At 39.1% G+C, this 22,045-nt stretch overlaps 1 protein-coding gene across 2 annotated transcripts in view; it reads left to right on the top strand.

The window, feature by feature from the left end:
- The window catches only part of TTN (titin), a 276,115-nt gene that overhangs the window by 40,241 nt on the left and 213,829 nt on the right, over positions 1 to 22,045 (top strand). Inside the window, exons 41-46 of one of the 2 annotated variants that reach the window (XM_060621971.3) lie at positions 532 to 763; positions 2,486 to 2,770; positions 3,002 to 3,127; positions 7,787 to 7,975; positions 13,407 to 13,463; positions 14,565 to 21,236. In XM_060621971.3, the coding sequence (XP_060477954.2) occupies positions 532 to 763; positions 2,486 to 2,770; positions 3,002 to 3,127; positions 7,787 to 7,975; positions 13,407 to 13,463; positions 14,565 to 20,965 (7,290 nt within the window). In that variant the 3' untranslated portion in view covers positions 20,966 to 21,236. Of the gene's footprint in view, positions 1 to 531; positions 764 to 2,485; positions 2,771 to 3,001; positions 3,128 to 7,786; positions 7,976 to 13,406; positions 13,464 to 14,564; positions 21,237 to 22,045 lie in introns of those variants that run through there. The other variant, XM_078451133.2, reaches the window with a different exon arrangement.

Raw genomic sequence — 22,045 nt, forward strand, 5'->3', positions numbered from 1 at the left:
TCATTAGAGTTCAGATTTATCATATTGCTCGTCTAAGGAGAACCGGGCCACTCAGGCCACCTGAATAAATCTTCTGTCCTTTATTGTCTGATTCTGAACCTTGATTTCCTCACTCTTAAAAACGAGGATAATAGCTTCCACCTACTCCAGTAGATTCTTGTTCCTACCCCATGAAATCAAATTGAGTACTAACTTAGAAGAGCTTTGTCGAAAATAAAAAGCCCATGGGCATAAAGTGTCATTATTTCTGTTATTATTAGTTAAGAAGCAAACATTTAAGGACTCGAACATGGTCTCTTTGGGGGCAGCATCTCTCCTCAGTGCAGGTATAAGCATGATTTCTACAGAAGAAGTTAGGGCACCAATTGTCCAAGGATATGCAGGACAAATCAGAATGTGACACAACCAGTCAGCTTTTTATATCGTAATGGATAAGTTTGGCACACTCTTGAAATAAGCAGTTTTAGAAACAAGTCAAAACTGAAAGGAAACCGGGGCTTCAATTCTCTTTTTCTGTTGTTCCATCAAAAGGTTATTGAGAAACAACGTGCTGTGGTTGAGTTTGAGGTCAACGAAGATGATGTGGATGCCCACTGGTATAAAGACGGCATTGAAATCAACTTCCAAATTCAAGAACGATACCAGTATGTGGTGGAGAGAAGAATCCACAGGATGTTTATCTCTGAGACCAGGCATAGCGATGCCGGCGAATACACCTTTGTGGCAGGAAGGAACAGGAGTTCTGTTACACTCTATGTCAATGGTAGGTGGAGATATTGATGTGTTTTGTGAATCCAGCTAGAGTAATCCTCTTCTTTAAGTTCCTAAAGTGCTGATAGTTTCTGGGAAATCTCTAGGGAAGCCATGGTCCTTGTATGCTTGCAACTACATTTATTTTCACATCATTCCCTGGTAAAGGGACAGCAGCTATTAAAAAGACTTAAAGATGTCATTTCTTGAAAGTGCCTAGTGGCTGGATCTTAATTGAGTTGGTCAACACTATTTGATAGCCACTGTATGTCAATTATAATAGACCCCCAATGGGTTTCTAGATACAGAATTCAGCTGGTCAAGTTTTCTGCCCTTGCCCCCAAGTGCTTAAGTACCAGTAGACTTACCAAGCCATAGGGTCATTTCCTTTGAGAAAACCCAAAGGTCCTCTTTGAGGCCCCAGAGGGCCTAGACAGCCACAGGCAATGTTCAACTAGGTTTTCTCTGCCCCAAGCCCTAGGATCATAGGCTCTTACTTTTAGGGGAAATTCCACATGCTACCAAAGGCTGAGAGGGGTGCCATTAAACCATTTTCTTTCTTCATTACAAACCTTAGAGCTGAATTTGAAACTGGCCTGGAAATGAGACTAACCTAAATAGAGAAAATGGACCATTCATCCCTATTTTAATTTTGAGTCATATCTGTCTGCACAAATACCCCTGAGGCAGATGAAGGAACTCTAGGAAAATCTCAAGTTAATAAAAAAGAACCATATTGCCAACATTCCCTCAGTCCCTAGGAGACCAAGTGATCATGATATCCAGTTCTTATTATTTCTGTATTAGTGGTGGATAGACTGAGGCACAGAGAAGTAAAGGTCAGAAACCAGCCTCACAGGAGTCCTTTCTCCCCATCTCTGTGTTCAGTAAACTAGCTAGTTCCCCTCACTCATCACAACACAGACAAGATGCTTTACTTAGGATAGCAGGAAAGTGAGTTTTTTTCAATCTACCTAATTGCCTCTAACTAGGTCTGGAATAACATGTATTCTTACCTTCGTAGTTACTGATTGTGCTTCATTGGCACCTATATATAAAGAAATGACTATGACACATACACAAATACTTGGAAAACAAACCAGTATGAAATGAACCACATCACCACATGGTTTGTCCAAATGATGTAAAATTAGGTAGCACGTGGCAGTTCTCACAATTTTTTTAGTGTTGAGAGAGAGAAAGAGAGAAAGAGAGAGAGAGAGAGAGAATGAGTGGGGGAGGGGCAGAGAGAGAGAGGAACAGAGGATCCAAAGCAGACTCTGTGCTGACAGTGCAGAGCCTGACATGGGGCTCGAACTTGCCAACCTCAAGATCACGACCTGAGCTAAAGTCAGACGCTTAACTGACTGAGCCACCCAGGCACCCCTGTTCTAGCATTTTTAGGGTACTGTGCATCACTGCACCCCCACCCAGACCCCAACATGCAAAGGGGCGATCACCTTATGTTGACAAGTTCAACACTCGCAGCAACACCCCGTCACCAAGCCTCAAATAGAAGTACCTTTCTAAAGTTATTCTCTCTCCTCGAGGACAAAATTCCAAATGTTTTCTTCCTTCCCAGCACAAAGAACATTACAATATTCTGAGGCAAGTAAAGTTATCATAATTCCAAAGTTTTGTTTGTGGGGACTGGCCACAAATGAACACAGACTTTCACGTGCTCTCCTGTGTTGTCATGTTTTTTCACAAGCTGTTTGTTTTCATTTACTCCCAGCTCCAGAACCACCCCAAATTCTGCAGGAGCTCCAGCCTGTCACTGTGCAGTCTGGCAAGCCTGCCCGCTTCTGTGCTGTGATATCTGGCAGACCACAGCCCAAAATTTCCTGGTACAAGGAAGAGCAGCTGCTTTCCACTGGCTTCAAGTGCAAATTCCTTCACGACGGGCAAGAGTACACGCTCTTGCTAATTGAAGCCTTCCCAGAGGACGCGGCTGTTTATACCTGTGAAGCCAAGAATGACTATGGAGTAGCCACGACGTCCGCTTCCCTCTCCGTGGAAGGTAGAAAGGCCTCGCTAGCCTCAGCTTAAAATAAAACCTAAGAAACCCGCTTTTTGTGTGTTGTCCCACTGCATTTATGAATACAATTTGGAGCTCATACAAGTGGATTGCTGCTCAGCTTTCAGAAAGTGCCCTGATGCCACATGAATTAAGATAAATCCACGTGCTCCGTTCTTCTTTGAGGTCTGCAGGTGATTTAATCCTGACGCATCTTGTGGTCCCTTTCTTTAGTTCCGGAAGTCGTGTCTCCAGATCAGGAAATGCCAGTTTATCCTCCTGCTCTCATTACCCCACTTCAGGACACCGTCACTTCTGAGGGACAGCCAGCCCGTTTTCAGTGCAGAGTTTCTGGAACAGGTAGGTTCATGAGCAAAGATATCGTTGCTAATACTTACACAGAATGATCTGAGGAGAGCTTTCTCACATTTTCCTCCATCACAGACACGTCCCAGGCATAATTTGACTCTTAATGGGAATCTTGCAGAAGACTTACTTGAATTACTGAACTAAGGAATAGACCATGTTTACCGCTACTGAACTGTAGCATCAAAAGTAAGGGCATTATAATCCGAGAGGTTAGATTTGAATTGTGGCTCCCCTGTGTGACCTTAGGCAAATATATTATTTCTCTGGCTCTCTTTTCCTCATGAGTAAAGTAAGAATAGTATTGCCTTTGATCTTAGAACATACATTTCACAAGGGCAGGGATTCTGTCTTAGCACCTAAAACCTGGTGCCTAAAAAGGCAGTGGCTACTAGAAGGTAAGACCCTTGGCAGTGAGGGTGAATCCTTGTCCTAGGATAGCTTCATACATAGTGGATAGTCAATATGTACTTGTTAACTGGACAAAAGAATGATTATCAAATGACTAATACCAATGAGGATCGTGTTAGATAGCACACACCAGCGCGTAGCACAGTGTTCATCATATAGTAACCCTCAGTTGGTTAACTGTGTGCTCTTTAATTGGGGCATGCTTCCCAAACACCCACGGCCCTGTCTCACAGCCTCAGGAGTCTGATGTTGGTAGAATGAGGCAAAATATTTGCAGCTCTTTCAAGCCAATTATGATTGTAAATTTATCTCAGGTAGGGAAAAAGTAAATCACCTTTATCCCAAATGAAAGTCACTCTCATATTCTTGGCCCTTATATATGCCCACCAAAGGGAAATTCTTAGAGCTTAGCTTCATAGCATTCCTAGTTAAGTGTAGGTTTATTTTTATGCTTCTTCCATTGGTTTACAACCCAATCTCTGCATTGCCATGAGCCATTTTTGTAAACAAGTCAGTATTTCAATTGGCCTTCTAAAACCTGATGATTTCCTCCTCTGAGGTGAAGATGCTGATCTAGAAACCAAATGGACCTGTTTGATTTTTATGAGTATAATGAAAAGATAATTAATGATGTAGGTAAAGCATCTATAGGCCTGGCTGGCAAGTGACTGGTGCTCAATACATTAATTTTATTATAGCTATAGAGGGGAATTATATAAACATAAAAGTCTGGTAGTGAGCAACCAACATGGAGAAATACCATAGACTTTGTGAGTTTGAGAAACACTAAATATTAAGAAATAAGATCTGATTTGATAATATCCTACTAACACAGTAAAGAAAAGGCATTTTAATATCAAATTCATTAAAGCCACACTAAATAATTTGTCCTTCCATTGAATTTTTAGAGGAAATTTTTCAAATCAATATACATATATATGGGTCGTTTAAAGCAGTAGTCTTTATATAGTACTCTTCAGTTTATAAATAATATTATAGTTTTGCCTTTAAGGTATTACAAAAATATGTTTTAAGCCTTTCATAAGACTCCAATTGGGGGACGCCTGGGTGGCTCAGTTGGTTGGGCATCCCATTCTTGGTTTCTGCTCAGGTCATGATTCCAGGGTTGTGGGATCAAGCTCGCATCAGGCTCCATGCTAAGGGTGGAGCCTGCTTAAGATTCCCTCTCTCTCCCTCTGCCTTTCTCCCCTGCTCACACACACATGTTCTCTCCCTCTCTAAAATAATAATAATAATAATAATAATAATAATAATAATTTTTTTAAAAAGACTCCAATTGGGGTAGAAAGAGAAAAATATCTTTTTCATATGACTGACATCTTTAAATGTTTAAATGGACTTTATAAATTTATGGATTACTAACTCTTTATGTGTGGTACTATTTATACACGTATAGAGATTTGAGCATCCTCTTGCAAATGTATTTTCTATATGGCAAAATTTAAGTTCTTTAAGTAAAATGCCCTTTTAAAAGCTCACCAAATCATAAAGGTTGATGCCCCTGGGACTAAATATATTTACACAACTTTCTCTGAGCAAGTATTACCCTAGGAAAGTAAATTCAGCCCTGCCTTCTACAAATGTGAAAAAAATTATCAGTCTTCAGAAACCTCAGTCACATGTTTTTGGAATCCAATACATACTGAAGCATGGAACTTGGCCCTCAGCAATCTAGTGGTGCTTTTATGAGAAACTGTTGCCTACTGAAGGTCTCTGGTGCCACCTACTGGTGGAAAAGCAATTTGTAAAAGCAAAATTTTAAAACGTAATAAAGCTACATTTTTACCAATGTTTATTCTACAGATAATCAGTATCATTTAAAGGCTTACTGAGCAACAGCTAGATAAATAAAATAAGTAGTCTGGCAATGATGGGTTCCTGTTGTTCATTTAAGTAACTCTTCAGTTTTATTCGACCGCTATTGAAACATTACACTAGCTGCTAGGGATGCCAGACCTGGCTTTCATAGAATTGAGTGTAGGTGAGGAGACACATGTGCACAACTAGATCCCAAGGTTGTAAGTGCCATAACAGCCCACGTACTCAGCGCTGACTGTTTGCAACATGAACAGAGATGCACAGACTGGGCATTGAAAAATCAACAGGATCCTTGAACACAGCGGTGTTCTAGGCAGAGAACGACATTTACAAAGTCATAAAAGCTTGCAAGGGTACTTCATGTGCTGGAAACAACAAGTGGCTTAAGTATGGTTGGAAAGTGGTGTGATAAGTGGATGAGAAGGCCAGAAAAGAAGGCAAGGGCCAGGTACTAAAGGTTTGGTATTCTATGCTGAGGATTTTAGATTTTACCTTGTTTATACTAAGGAGCAACTGAAGGATTTTTAAGCCTCTGGGTAACATGATTTACTTTTTTAGAGACACTACTGTGGTAGTGAAAAGAGGAATGGTCAGATGTGGGAGGTGAGACCAGGTGAGGACCAAGGGAGAGGCCATCCTAACAGGCTTGGAAGGTGCTGACAAGGCCCTCAATTAGGGGAATCGGGAGAAAAAAGGGTGTATATTGAATTCAAGAGGTGGAATGAACAGAATTTAGGGACCAAATACAATGGAGTAATAGAATGGGGAGCAGGGACAGTGGAGAGGCCTCACGGAAGCCAAAAGAGGCCAGTGACCAACACAGAAAGGGGCAGCCCAGTCAGAAGCACCAAATCCATTACCAAGAGAGGTCTCACCTGTTAGCTTATTTATTGTTGACAATACATGCCTATCCTAGGGCTTCAATCAGTTTACCTCTGTCAGTAGTAATATGCAGAGAACCTTGCAAAGTGGTGAACTAAACCCTTCATCTTCCATTTCTGTTGAGGTTTAATAGACAAACTAAATAGTTATAGAATGATCGCTAAATTCCATGTGATGGTGTTGTCTCTTACATCACCTGGCCCTGACTTTTGGTAAATTATTAAAGGCACTGCTGATCCCTTGTGAGGTTAAACATTCTTTCTATAATGACTGACTTGTGGCAGTGGTTTATAAAGCTCCTTCCATGTGTAAGCCATTTAATTCACACAACAATTTATTGCAAACAATAGCTCATGCACTGGGTGTTGTATGGAAACCAATTTGACAATAAATTTCATATATTAAAAAAAATAGCTCATGAATTATTATGCATCTTATTTTACAAATGAGAAGACTGGTCCAGAGAGATTAAATGACAGGTGTAAGGTCACACAGCTGGTAAATTGTGGTATCAGCGTTCCATTTTCTACCTTACCTTGCTACCTAAGGAAGTGAAGAGATTTAAAAGGAGAACCTGTAGTTTAAAAATACTACCACCATGGGCAGGATGGAGGGAAACCTTCACAAGCCAATATTTGTGCCAAAATGCAAACAAATGCTAGCTGATTGCACCACAAAAGAATCCTCCATAGATGGTAATTAGATAAGGGAGTGGTATAGTGATCATGCTCAGCTTGGGTTGTGGCTTTTAAAACAAATAGCTAAATTTAAATCCACTCTTGACTTACAGGGTTACTGTTTCAATGGAAGTACAATATTTTTTAAAGTGCACATTACCTTAAACCATAACAATATAATGTTATTTTATCTTTGCTTTAGGGTTATTTTCTATCATTTTAACATGATTCAACTCCTTATATGAAAAGAACTGGTTTTATTATTATATACTATTACTGTTACTTTGAAAAAAGCCAAATATATCTATCAATTTCAATGCTTGCTCATTGGTAATGACAGTATAGAATTTTTTTCTTCAGACTACAGGGTGTCTGTTTTATACTTTTGGGAATGTTGATTCTCTCAGCTCTCTTTTTGATTGATCTTTCTGCCCACCAGAAGCACAGAATTTCCTCTCCCTGTCCTCGTAAGCAACCACAATCCTAGATAAAACCCATCCTGATGACTCTACCTTAGGACTGTCTTTTTCTCAAGGTCACTATGTCAAAACCTTGACCCTGTTTCCACAGCATGGACTGCAAATGGTTAAAAAGAATATAATTAAAATTATAAAAGTTCAAATATTACAACCAGTCTATAAGCTGGATTTTTCTGGAATCATGTTTTTCTTAAAGATGAAAAGGAAACCTAAAAGAGCAGATGTGGCAAGCCCAAAAGGGAAATCTAATGTTATTAAGATAAATATGAAATGTAGTCAACAATGTAATCAATACTGTGTTTGCAGGTAAAATCATCCACCACTTTTTGTGATTTTAAATAGCTTTTTTTTCTTTTGTGATGCAGATCTAAAAGTGTCTTGGTACGCCAAAGACAAGAAAATCAAGCCATCTCGGTTCTTTAGAATGACTCAATTTGAAGACACTTACCAACTGGAAATTGCCGAAGCTTTTCCGGAAGATGAAGGAACTTACACTTTTGTTGCTAATAATGCTGTTGGTCAAGTATCAAGCACAGCCAACTTGAGACTGGCAGGTACAGTAAACAACTTTAAGAACCACATTTAAATATGGATCTAATCTTTCAATGCCAGTAACAATCACTAAAGATTCCATGTAAACCATCATTGGCCCTACCATTCTCTTTTAATGCAACTAATTGTTTCCATGTTATATATGACATTCTTACTTTTCTTTTATCCCATCTCATGATGAATCACAAACCATCATTTTCTATTTTGCCCTGCTTTGTCTTTATATTGTTTTGTAATGTACTGCTCTCCTCGCCAGCTTTCATGCTTTCTGATCAGCATGTATCAGAATGGAGAGAAATATGCTAAAGAAATACTTAGGTAGAATTGTTTTCTCATTTAGCTAAGATGAAAATTTAAAAAAAATGTTTTTTAATGCCAGCGTTACTATCCCCCCATTGTCTTGACACAATTCTGAGTTCACAGAAGCTACAGAGGATGATTTCGGGTCTGGACACCATCTAGATGCATTCGCCATCATTCCAAGAATGCCTTCAGGTTAAGGGGCCCAGTCCAAAGATGGTTTAGCATTTCTGATATTTGGGGCTTTTAAACTGCAATCAGAAACACTTCCCTGGCAGTGGGGAGCACTTTGATTCAAAACAAGATAACAACAATATTTTTATACAGTCAGACTATTTTTGCTGAGCTAATTTAGTCTATGTATTCTTAACTATATACAAATACATAAGGATTGAAGGCAACTTTGATTTTTCCCTTAATTTTAAATACAATAATAATCAGATACTTTCTTAATAATCAATTTAAAGTCGTTTACAAAATAGAAAATCTGATTTTATAACCAGAGGGGAAAAAAATAAAAACAGAAAACAAGAATACCTAAATGAAATTGTGTACTTCACTACTGCCTTCACAAACAATACGGTGAAGTTTCTTAGACTATTTATGTCTCCATTTGTTTGTCTGGAAAATGGAAGTGAACATGTGTGACTTGGAACCAATAATGTCATACGTTGACAAGGCATTAAGATTGGTCTGGATTCTAGTTCACCATTACAATTTACGACAGATCTGTAGACAACTCCAAATGAGTTCTGGTTTCAATGCAGGGTAAGACATTAAAGGTTGGCATGCTTCTTTTCAGGATTTAGCAAATTTGGAGAAGTTACATCAAACTCCCAATGGCATGTTTCTTCATCAGTTTCATTTAAGAAGGACTCCCTTGGCCAAAAGCCCATCTTCATCCAGCCTCTATCAAGCCTCAGGGTGCACAGCGGGGAGACAGTCAGATTTCATGCAAGGGTTTTTGGCATTCCCAAGCCAGAAATCCAGTGGTTTCATAACCAGCAGCCAATTCTACCAACAAAAGATGTAGTTTTCCATTTTGAGGAGTCCACAGGCATGGCTTTAATGCTTATAGTTGATGCTTACTCAGAGCATGCTGGGCAGTACTCTTGCAAAGCCGCCAATAGTGCTGGGGAAGCCTCTTGTGCAGCTACACTCACAGTGACTCCAAAAGGTAAAGCTCATGTTGCTTTAAAGACTTGGATTTGCTTCATACCTCCTACTCCCACTGTTACTAATGAGAGTCTCTACTGTTTGTCTCATTGCATAGTGTGGTCAGTCGATAATTTACTAATAAAATAACACCCAACAAGTCCTCCTTAGTTCTCAATTATGGGTTAACCTATGCAATTAAAATCTCACTGAAGTGTATATTCTGCATAGTACACTAGTATTTTTTAAGGCATCAGCTTTGCGTGATGTTTTTACTTTTCTAAACGACATCTCATGATTGGATCATTAATGATCCATTTGCTGTATATTGTTTATAAAGTATACAGAAGAAGAAGGACAAATGGTATCCCAGGAGAGGGAAAAGAGAGAGAGAGAGAGAGAGAGAGAGAGAGGGAGAGACTATGTAACTCTGGTTAGCTGCAGTGACAACAGAAGGAAGGACGCAGAGACGCTATGGCATCGCATGAGCCTTCATCATCCATTCATCACTGGGTCACTGGGAATGAACTTTCTTTTGTATGATCTGACATCCTAGAGCATACTCCATTTGGCATGCTGCTTCCAAGTGACAATGACGTCTTCCATCTTCATCTTCCATGCCATTTTATGTTACTAACCTAACCAAGTGACAAAGCTTAGATCTTAATATTCTTTTCTTTTTCTTGTCACTTGATTATACAGTGCAAGCCCTAGCTAGGCAGAGTTCTGGGAAAGATGTAAGAGAGTCCACCAAGTCCCAGGCAGTGGCAGATTCCTCTTTCACAAAGCAGGAGAGCAAACTATCCCAAAACGAAATTAAGTCATTTCAAGGATCATCATATGAATATGAATCACAGGTTTTTGAAAGTGTATCTCAAAGTTCCATCCACACAGCTGCATCGGTTCAAAATGTAGAGTTGCGCCACACTGCGTCCCTTTCACAAATTGCAGAAAGCACTGAGTTATCTGGGAACTATGCTGAAGAGGCAGTGGGTGAGGCACCAAAGATTCTCCTGCAGCTTCAGGACCTCTCTGTAAGGTGCGGCGACACTGCTGAATTCCTCTGTGTCTTACAAGATGAATCCTCTGTTGATGTAACCTGGACTCATGAAGGCATAAAGATCGAGGACTCTGAAAGAGTGAAGCAGTCACAACGTGGAAATATTCAGTTTCTTATCATATGTAACGTTCAGCTGGTAGACCAAGGACTGTACAGCTGCAGTGTCCACAATGAGTATGGAGAGAAGACAACGTCAGCAGTACTAAGCATAGAAGGTGCTTATTTGGCTTTTAGCTCTGACTTGCTTCATTTCATCCCCATCGCTTTATGCAGCTTTTCTGCTGTGCAAATTGAATCAATGAATATATTAATTAGAATATCTCTAACTTAGCACTCTATTCGTAAAAGACTCACGAAAGTCAGCCAAGTTATTGGCCAGACTTGTGATGAACATTTTTAACTTTCCAGTCTAGATTCAGGGAAGTGTAACTTTCAAATCTCATTTTGGAAGGTTATGGCTTATTTCACGTGCAATGCTTTTCCTAGTATTTCCCAAATATGCCCCCTACAAGGTATACTGAAGAAGGTCAAGCTGTTAATCAATTATTGATTATTTATTATTGTGCCTGATACTGCGCCAAGCTTAAATTTAATTATTTTAATATTAGGAGGCTCAAAAGTTCTCATCTGCCCTTTGTTTGCAGATCTGGAAGTTCTAGATGTTTATAAGGAGCAATAGAAAATTGTGCACTGATAATGATAGGGCTCTGTCTGGACCAAAATTAGGAGTCTATAGCTATTTCTTAATAGGTGCTGCTGCTTCAAAGTCCCAGATCTTCCTGGAATTCTAGAATTATCTCATGGCAAGATTATTATTTTTGTTGTTATCGTGCTTGATTTGCCACCATGTCTGGAAGGGAATGAATAAATTTGTCTCGGAAAAGATAAGTTCTTCCTTTTATCCATGGACCTCCTCTTAGATACTAATGAAACAGGAAAGTTATTCTTCAGGTGCTAGAATCCCATGCTGTATGTCTGTAAGCAAAGAGTCTTTACTGAGTCCCGTGAAAGGTAACTGATGGAAGAAGTTCTAGCATCTCCAGGGGTCGGTGGAGACCTGTGGCCTCAAGGTCTTTTCTGATCTCTCCATCCATTTTTGAAATGTTAGAGACGAGCAGGGGATAGTACAGTGCTATATGACAGCCATCTTGGCTCTGAATTTTGAAAGAGTCTCATATATCATTTAATATATCTGTAATCCTCATTCGCCCAAAGGAGTCTTTTTTATCTCTTAATCTGACATTTTGTTCTGTAGCTCTTTCTGGTAACATTTTCATAGGCTTCAAAGGGAATAGCTCCAGAACTGAGATCTAGTTATGCAAATTAGATGGAAAATTCCACCATCCAAAGAGTTGACTCTCAATTTCACCATAGCTGCTGGCTAGTGCAATAATTACACATAGTGATTATTTATCTGGAGGTGACGTGGTGACAACCATGACGGTTTCTGCAGCCATATAATTGAGAGTTGGCTGTGTTGTGGAGGTAGGAACAATGTAGGTCTTTCAACTCGTTTCCTAAGGAATGTAGGGCCATGGTACATGCTTGATCAGCACATGGCCAGAGTGGATTTAAGCTGGACATTTTTGCCACAGGATTTCTAGTTCACTCAGTTCTAATGGATTATATCATTAAAGTGTTCTTGGAGCATGAGCATTTTTCTCTTGGGAAGTCCAGACTGCCTCACTGGTACTTAAGAAAGTGAAAAGATAAGCCACTTTTAAGTGTTTGAAGAATGAAGGATCAGGCACAGTTATCTAATTATCGCACATAAGACCAGTCTTTACATGTTCCTCTTTTACTTTGGCCTTGTAACTCTACGTAGGCAGAGTAGTTATCCGCAAAGATCAAGTAGGAAGGTAAACCCTGTAAGTCTGTTTGAGTAGTTCTTCTGTACGTAAAAGTATAGATATATCATATGTTAGTTTGGGGACTAACATGCTGCTTTCCTTCTCATCCTAATGACACATCACCTTCTCTAAATTCAGCGTGTGTTTTACTCTTACAAACACAGCTAATTTATTACTTTTCCTAACTTTATTCTCACCTAGCAAACGAATCGCAAACCAGAACAGTTACAAAAATTGCCCTTGGTTCAGACACTAAAAGTTTTAAAACACACAAAGAGTCACAAAATAAAACAACCCATGAAGTAAAGAGAGAATCGTCAAGGAAAACAGCAAGTTTGTCATTCACTTCATGCCAAAGCCCACAAGGAACGGAGGAGCCATGGAGTCCCGCGTTCCCACACAGTTCCACACGGATGGACAGAAGAACAAGAGGGAACCAAGGCACCCACCTTTCCCAGGAAGCTGCCCCAGAGATGATTGTGTCTAAAGCCTGTGCCTTTTCCCTATATAATAAAAGCTATTTTGACTTGAGGACTCTGTTTTGCTCCTTAACATGTAACCAGACTTTGTGTAGTCTCAAGTTTTAAAGGTGGTCCAAATGAAAGGCATATTTACTAGCAGGAAACGCTTAATTCTGCAGGAAAACCTGAGAATAGCCCTCGGCAAAAGGCGGCAAGTTAGAAAATGCATGTTCCTTCTAAATGTGATTCCTTCTCTTAGCAAGTGTTCCATCGATAGGACATTTTTATTTTTAAAAAAGAGAATATTCCTTTAGTTTATGGATTGCTTTTTGGAATGCATGTAAAGGCATGGGGAGTTATGAAACTAAACGTGGAAATTTCATAGAGAACCTAAAATAAAAAATGTTTTAAAATCTTTCTGCCGACATTGTCATGTACTTTATCAGCTCATTGATTTGTCTGGCATGGATTTTTTGGGTGCACTTGGGGGACATAGTTTTCTGTTACTAGAATGAAGAGGAAATTATAATTATATGAATATATGAATTGAGGCAGAAAGTATATCAGGTTAATCATTAAAATCTCTTTATATGTTTTCCCATTTTAGCCCCAGAATCAATTTTGCACGGGAGGATTGAAGAGGAGATTGAGGTGGAGATGAAAGGTATTGTTTGTTATATTGGATGTGAGATTTAAGTAGAAATTCTGAAGGATTAATAGAATCCTTGACCTGCCTACTTTCTCTTAGTAATATTGAGAAAAATGACATAGATGTACAAATATATCTCTTAGAGTATATATTACTATGTCGCATGCCTGGTTTAGTATGCTGATGGTTACGTGCATTTCACAGTAATTTGTTTGACAGTAATTTAAAGTCTTATATTTAAAATTTATCAGCCATTTTCAACTTCATGTTTGCAGCCATTTTCATAAGTGTGTATCAGAAAAAGTTGTCATCTTAATGCATGAAATCAATTAGTGGAATTTGTTTTCAAAATCGCAGCGAGTTAAATTGAACAATAGGCAATCACCTAGCTGTCAGTCTCAGAATGCAATGTCATGAATGAATTATGATGATTGAAATGCTACTTCATTTAGGATGTGTGAAAATGTTACATTCTCATTCTGGTTTACACTTCATGCACATACATCATTTTAACATTGATCTGTCTCTTACACTGGCTTGCAGATAGCTGCCTTACATGATCATTATTGCCTGCTTTTCTCTGCGTAACGTTGTGACTTTATGGCTGTATTAGTTCGAATAAACGCCTTCTCATTTTATTTTAGTTAATTACTTATGGTTAAAGTTCTTGCAGATTTTTTTTTAAATAGTTAATGCTCAAAAAGATAATAATTTAATCCAACAATCAAAAGGATCAGAAAGGGCGTTTATTCCACTCTCTGCAAGTCAGGTAAGATTTTCCTCTTAGCCACCAAAAGAACAAAGATTTCCCGCTCTCAAAACAAACATGCACAGGAACATGTTATTTTGAAATGCATTTTTGCTTGTTCAAGAAGAAATTTCAACAGTTTGAAGAAAAGACCAGACAACGAACGATTTTCGTGTCAGAATCTTTTAAACAGAGCATGGTGTTGCGTTTATTCGAACAAATATGGTGAGTGAATTTTTTTTATGGATTTGTGAGAATCTGTAGCATGCATTTTATTTTATTTCCTATTTTGCAATTTCATTTATTTTCAACTTTTTCAAATACTATGGAAAATAGTAAAATGCTTTATAATTTAATTTTTCTTTCAGAATCGTCCTCTGAGGGGGAATCTGAACATTCAGAAAGAGATGCACGCGACGCCTTTTCAGATTCTGAAGACTTCGACCACAGCTCCATGGCTGCTAAACGATATGCAAGTAGAATATCATCTACAAGCTCCTGGCCCGAGTATTTCAAGCCTTCTTTTACCCAAAAACTTACATTTCAATATGTTTTAGAGGGCGAACCCGTTGTTTTCATGTGTAAATTAATTGCCTGGCCAACTCCAGAAATGACTTGGTTTCATAACAACCGACCTATCCCAACAGGTCTTCGACGGGTTATAAAAACTGAGAGTGATTTACATCATCACTCTTCCAGCTTAGAGGTTAAAAGTGTCCAGCACAGAGATTCTGGAAGTTATAGATTATTGGCAGTTAATAGTGAAGGGTCCGCTGAATCAACGGCATCATTGCTTGTTATGCAAAAAGGGCAAGATGAGAAATGTTTAGAATTTCTGAAAAGGGCAGAACAGACACATGAGAATATGGAGGCTTTAGCTGAAAGGAGAGAAGACAGGATAAAGGTAGGCCTGAGGTTTACAGGCTCTCCCTTTAACAAAAAACAAGATGTAGAACAAATGGGATTGATGCGAACTATACACTTTAAGACAGTAAGTCCGGGCAAGAAAACTGACTTTCTGTGTGATGAAGAATATTTAGAAAGTAAACCTGACCTAAGGGAATGGCTTAATGTAGGTGAAAGCTTCCTGGACGAGGAGACCAAAACGAAGTTGCAACGTTTACGGGAGGCTAGAAAAATCTTAACGGAGAAAAAGAAATTATCTCTTTCAGAAATGTCATCGGAAATCAGCTCGAGAACTCTGAGAAGTGAAGCTAGCGATAAAGACACTCTGCTCTCTAGAGAGGAGATGGAAAGCAGGTCTGTATCTGATCTAGCCGAAGGTAGGGACAAGGTAGATCCTTCAAGCGAGGGTATTGTCCCAAATCCACATGTCCTTTCTAATCAAATGGATCAAAATGTAGCATCTGGAGAACCTCCCACAAGCTTTCAAACTACTGTTGATGAAGAAATTCTCCAGACTGAAATAAGAATGAGCCAAGAGGCATTTCTAAGAGAAAATCTACAGAAAGACCATTTATATGGTCAGATTCTAGTAAGTGAGGAGACCCGAGCAAGAAAACCACTTGAAGAAATTATGACCAAAACTGAAATTGGAGAGTCATCTAGATATATCACTGTTGTAAATAAGAACGAGGAAATCTATGAGACTCCTGAAAAGGTGCCCCAAGTTATTATGCCACATGCCAGTGAATCTGTTGGTCCAGTTATAAATATTGAAGAAAATGAAGAACGAGATAGTGTGAGAATAAGAAAGGATGATTTGAGAGAATTACAGCACTCTATTTCCACAAAAGTTGATGAATTCAAACCTGAACAAGAAGAAGAAAACGCACGATTTTATGAAAGTCCTTTCCAAAAGCATCCACAATGTTGCCCACCTTCATTTCTTCAAGAAATTGAATCTCAAGAAGTTTATGAAGGGGACAGTTGTAAATTTGTGTGTCACTTTCAAGGATATCCTCCACCCATCGTGACGTGGTACAGCAATGATATACCAATCCCCCGGAACCGAGGCTATATCTCTCAGACCTCGGAAAACTATTCAATATTAACTTTCTCTTCTGTTCTTCCTCAAAACGAAGGTTCTGTTACCTGTGTGCTGTTTAACCAATATGGAACAGTAAAAACAACTGGCACACTTAAAGTGAAAGCAAAACAAGGACACGGTGTCGAAGCACATAGAGTCCCTGTGTTTCATGAGTACACGGATGAGGAAGAGGAGCTGGCATTGGTGTTTGACCAAACAAAAGGCATTCATCCATCTTTGAGACAAAAGGGCCAAACAAATCTCCATATGTTACACGCTAACCCCCCACGTCTTCCCTCTGCAGATGTAGAATTGCTTTCGTTCCCTGTAGAAATTCAGATAACAGCAGCTACTCCCACCCCAGAACAGGATAAAGAGTCCAGAGAACCGTTTCACCCCGAGGAGCTGGGAGCTAAAGCAAGACCTCAAGATGAAGCTTCTCGGTCACCAAAACACAAATTTATATTTTCATCTGATATTACTAACGAGCCACCAAAAATGTTACAGGGAATGCCGAAGCATATCAGATGTGGAGAGGGGGGTTCTATAATACTTGAATGTTTGTTATCTGGTGAGCCTAAGCCAGTTGTAACATGGTTTCAAAATGGAGTCATGTTAAAGCAGAACCACAAGTTTCAGTTTGAAGAAGTTCATTTTAGCCACAGATTATATATTAATGACCTCAATTCTCAAGATTCTGGAAAATATAAGTGTGTTGCTGAAAACAATTCAGGAACAGCTGAGAGTGTTTCAGATCTGACAGTGGAACCTGACACTCACAGGGAATATAGTCGATTAGGAAATATTGGTGGAATTTATGCAAAATATTCCAAAAATCAACAAATTCAGGGAGAATCTGTAAGGGCGCATTTTTATGATTACCCACCTTGTCCTTTTACTCCCCAATCCAATATAAAAGAACATTCTGTAAGGGAATGTTTTCAAAGCTTTGAGACAACTGAACAGATAGACCAGAAAGCCCAGGTTCATTGCACATATTCCAGAGAAAAACTACCTAGATTTATGCAGGTTGCTTCTAGAGCCACAAAAATTGACAAGCCTGTCAGAGCCAAACTCGTACAATATCAGGGTGAGGGGAAAGAGGGACATATAAGTGAAAAATCAAAGCGATACCAAGTAGAGGGTACTGTTTATCCATTTGTCGAGGATATCAGTGAAGTTAAAAAAATTAGAAAAGAGGTAAAAAATGATTTTGGAAAACTTGAAGCGGAAAGGGAAGATGTGCAAGAATATGCCCTACGTGACTATTTACCAAATATCTACTCTGAGAGAACTTCTGATAGTTATGATACAAAAGATCCATCTGTCATTGTGTATGAAGAACCCCTGGGTGAAGAGAGGTATTACCCAGGAAAAAAAGTGAAGCATAGAATCATTGCATTTGAAAAGTTACAACGTGTAGAAAAAGGGGTTCTAGAAAAAAGACTTACCAGGAAATTTGTCAATCCTCCTCAAAGGAAGCTTGGTGACAGGGATTTTCCATTGACGCCAAGAGACTCAAGATCAAGTAACCTAAGTCAGGCAGAGACAATGTCTCCAAACACTGAACCAGATTCCTCTGACGTTGTGATGAATTTAAAGCTGCTTTCTTCTCAAACTCTTAAGGAATTTGAAGTACAAGAGAGGGAACAACCAAAAGAAACAGGTCTTCTAGATCAGTCTACAATTTCTGAAAGGACTGAACATGAAGTACCTATTACATTTGACTTAAAGCAATTCCACTCTCAAATAGAAAATGCAAATGTAAAATTCCAAGCATTAGATGGCAGTCAACCAGAAGCATACTTTAAAATCCAACGTCCTGCTTCTGAAATAGCTGGTGCTGAGAACATTGTATTTGATCTAAAACAAATGTATTCTCATATAGGAGATCCAGCAAAGGAGTTTCAAGGGCAAGAAACTAGGCAGCAGGAAACACCTTACCAAGAAGAAATTGCTGGCACTGAAACATTGCAATCCGAAACACAAAATACCTCTAAAAGTGTGCAAGATAACATATTCACCAATCCAGAAATTTCTTCCAGTCAGGGGTTTTCAAATAGGACTGTGATGGAGAAAAGTCATTTGGATGAAAATACCTTTTATTTGGAAAAACATACACAGGAACACAATTTAGAAATTTCACATACTGATATTTCTCTTAAATCATTTTCTGAAGAAACCCACAGTGAATCATGGACCCCACTTCAAACCTCATCTGCTGATGTTGGAGAAATGGATATTTCTGAGAAAAAAAGTTCTCTAGAAAATGGAGATAGAAGTTTCATTTCACATTTGAAAAAAGCAGCAAGTGAGGAAAAGCTTTTAGAGGTTCATGAAGTGGAAGAAGAGCATACTTTGGAACCAGAGTTGGCCCCATTTCAAAAGCAGGGTGGAGGGACACAGGGATATGTCACTGGAATTTTGGGAGACCACGAAGGTGGTGATGATCATGAGGCAGCCACATGCCACAGAAAAGTCTCCTTGAGCTTTCCATTCTTGATGACTGAGGAACAGCAGAATCCAAATGAACAAACTAGTGAAAAAAGTGATGCCTTTGGAAAAGAAAAATGCTATGAAGAAGTTCAAGTTCAGAATGAAACTTGTTTCTCCGCTACTGAAGAAGGAAAGACAGAAACTTGTTTCTCTGAAAATCTACCTAAATTGGATGAAGCACATACAGCAGAAGTAATGGACTCTGAGACCTCCCTAACACAATACTTACTTGCTGCTGGAAAGCACCAAGTTCCTGAAATGAAAGACACCACATGCAAGGCAAAGCATGTTCAGAGCGAATCAATCACATCAATGGAGGTTGAAGAAGTAACTTTCAGCACTGTGTATGAATATTACAACCAACAACAGGAAACATTAGGTCGCCCATTTTCTCCTGAATCTGATATTTCGATTGATGTGGGAAGTACAAGCAGTGAAGAGATCCCTGAGTTAGATCAGTTTTATACCCCACCATCCTCTGTTGAACATTTTGAAACTCCAAAGTCTCCTGATTTATATTTTACTCCTTCAGATACAACTAAACAATCCTCAACAAATTCAGGAGGTGAGACTATTGCAAGAACCACACTTTTAGAGGAAGCTGCCGAAAGGTACTCAACACCTTCCGAAGGCGAGGTAGCAGAGAGATATTCCACACCCCCAGGGGAGACACTAGAGAGATATTCCACACCCCCAGGGGAGACACTAGAGAGATATTCCACACCCCCAGGAGAGGCATTAGAGAGATATTCTACACCCCCAGGAGAGACACTAGAGAGATATTCTACACCTTTAGGAGGAGAAACGGTTGAAAAATATTCTATTCCTACTGGAGGACCAAACCCCACTGGAAACTTTAAAAGATACTCATCAAAAACAGAAAGGGAGGACAGTACACCAAATGAACAATTCCATACACCTACAGAAGAGAGAAGTTCATCTTATGAACTATGGCGTTCTGATTCATTTGGCACACCCAATGAAGCCATTGAACCAAAAGACAATGAAATGCCCCCATCTTTTATTGAGCCTCTGACCAAAAGGAAGATATATGAGAACACAACATTAGGCTTCATTGTTGAAGTTGAGGGCATTCCAGTTCCTGGTGTGAAATGGTATCGAAATAAATCTTTGCTCGAGCCAGATGAAAGAATCAAAATAGAAAGGGTGGGTAATGTGTGTTCTTTGGAAATTTCTAACATTCAAAAAGGAGAGGCAGGAGAGTACATGTGCCATGCAGTAAACATCATAGGGGAAGCAAAGAGCTTTGCCAGTGTAGACATAGTACCCCAAAGAGAAACAGCAGTGGCTCTCCCACCTCCAGTAACACATCAGCATGTCATGGAGTTTGATTTGGAAAACACTACATCGTCCAGAACACCTTCTCCTCAAGAAATTGTCCTGGAAGTTGAATTAAGTGAAAAGGATGTTAAGGAATTTGAGAAGCAAGTGAAAATAGTCACAGTTCCTGAATTTACTCCTGATCATAAAAGCATGATTGTGAGTCTGGATGTTCTACCTTTGAATTTAGCAGATCCAAGTATGGCTTCAAGGGAAGAAGAAGACAAAGATTTAAAAATTGATTTAGAAGTATTTGAAATGCCTCCTCGCTTTATAATGCCTATTTGTGATTTTAAAATTCCAGAAAATTCAGACGCTGTGTTCAAATGTTCAGTCATAGGCATCCCTAGTCCCGAAGTTAAATGGTATAAAGAATATATGTGTATCGAGCCAGATAACATCAAATATGTGATCAGTGAGGAGAAGGGCAGTCACACCCTTAAAATTCGAAATGTCTGTCCGTCTGACAGTGCAACATATAGGTGCAGAGCTATCAATCGAGTAGGAGAGGCTATCTGCCGGGGATTCCTCACCATGGGAGATTCTGAAATGTTTGCTATGACGACAAAGAAAAGTAAAGTGACTTTAAGCAGTATGAAGGAAGAATTAGTCCTAAAGAGCAAATATTCAGACAGCTTTTTTGAATTTCAGGTGGTGGAAGGGCCTCCCAGATTTATCAAAGGTATTTCTGACTGTTATGCACCTGTAGGTACTGCAGCTTATTTCCAGTGTTTAGTTCGTGGCTCTCCAAGACCCACGGTTTACTGGTACAAAGATGGGAGATTGGTGCAAGGTACAAGGTTCAGCGCTGAGGAAAGTGGCATAGGGTTCCACAACCTATTCATAACAAGCTTAGTAAAAGATGATGAAGGTGAGTACAGGTGTGTGGCTACAAACAAGTCAGGAATGGCGGAGAGCTGTGCGGCCCTCACCCTAACTTAGTTTCCTGTGCAATGTTTCGGTGCCTCAGTGAGTAGTGAATCGATTCGAGTGCTCCAGATTTCCCAAATTAGATCGATCCAATAAATTTCCAAATAGGTCTACTCGATTTGAATTCAATACGTGGAAAATGCCTGGGAAAACAGTTTCTCTCTGGAGAAATCTTGTGTTTGTAATACATGTAAATAGTCTGTCATCTAAGCTGTGGAACCATCACTGTGTCAACTCTGTTGTGAATCATCAAACGCAATTAAATATCTCTGTGGCCACCTAACTGTTTGTACTGCTGCTTTACCCTCGTTCCTCCTCCACAAAAGAGTTTCAGTAGAATGCATTCTCTTTTAGCAGATAAGCTATTTAAGTAAAGTAAAACGTAAGATGGAAGACCGTGTCACATGACCACGCGGACAAATCGGTAAGGTAAATTTCCTCTCTGCTCTGAGTGTAAGTCAGTTTTGAAATTATAACCTCTTTACATCCAAATCCGTGCATACTGACTTGGACTTAGAATAAACAACAGAAACCAGCTTCACCCAGTTGATGACTAACTCTATAATCTGTTTTACCTTGCGATCTTAATATATTTGTTTGGCTCTTTTACAAATATTTTCAGTATTAATGTCCCCCTTCTTAAATATTTTAATTCTTGCTGGTTTTTCAGGGACCAATGGTGCTTTCTTTTTTGGGTGGAGTTCATCTAGACATTTGCAAAATATGCAAAGAAAAATCTTTCCACTTTTGGGAATACCCTATTTTCTCAATTTTTAAAATGGCATCAAGTGTGAAATACAGCATTCGATATTGGCCTGGAGTGAGGGGGGTGGGGGCAGGGGCGGGAACTACTATATTACATTTATACACAGATTTTAAACCATAAACCAATTTCAGAGTCTTTAAAATTAGAAAAAAGAAGGGGGGACATTTTTAGTAGTGAGCAATATGGTAACTTGTATTTCAGATTATATACAAATAAGATATTCAGCTTTCCTGTCATTTTTACTGAATTTCATTTTTAAAACTGGAAATTCATAAGTATTCAAATTTAAGATGTATATATGTTCCTAAAGTGAATTTGTTTTCAAA

The sequence above is a fragment of the Panthera onca genome, chromosome C1 (genome assembly GCF_046562875.1).
Source record: "Panthera onca isolate mPanOnc1 chromosome C1, mPanOnc1 haplotype 2, whole genome shotgun sequence".
Classification (NCBI taxonomy): Eukaryota; Metazoa; Chordata; class Mammalia; order Carnivora; family Felidae; genus Panthera; species Panthera onca.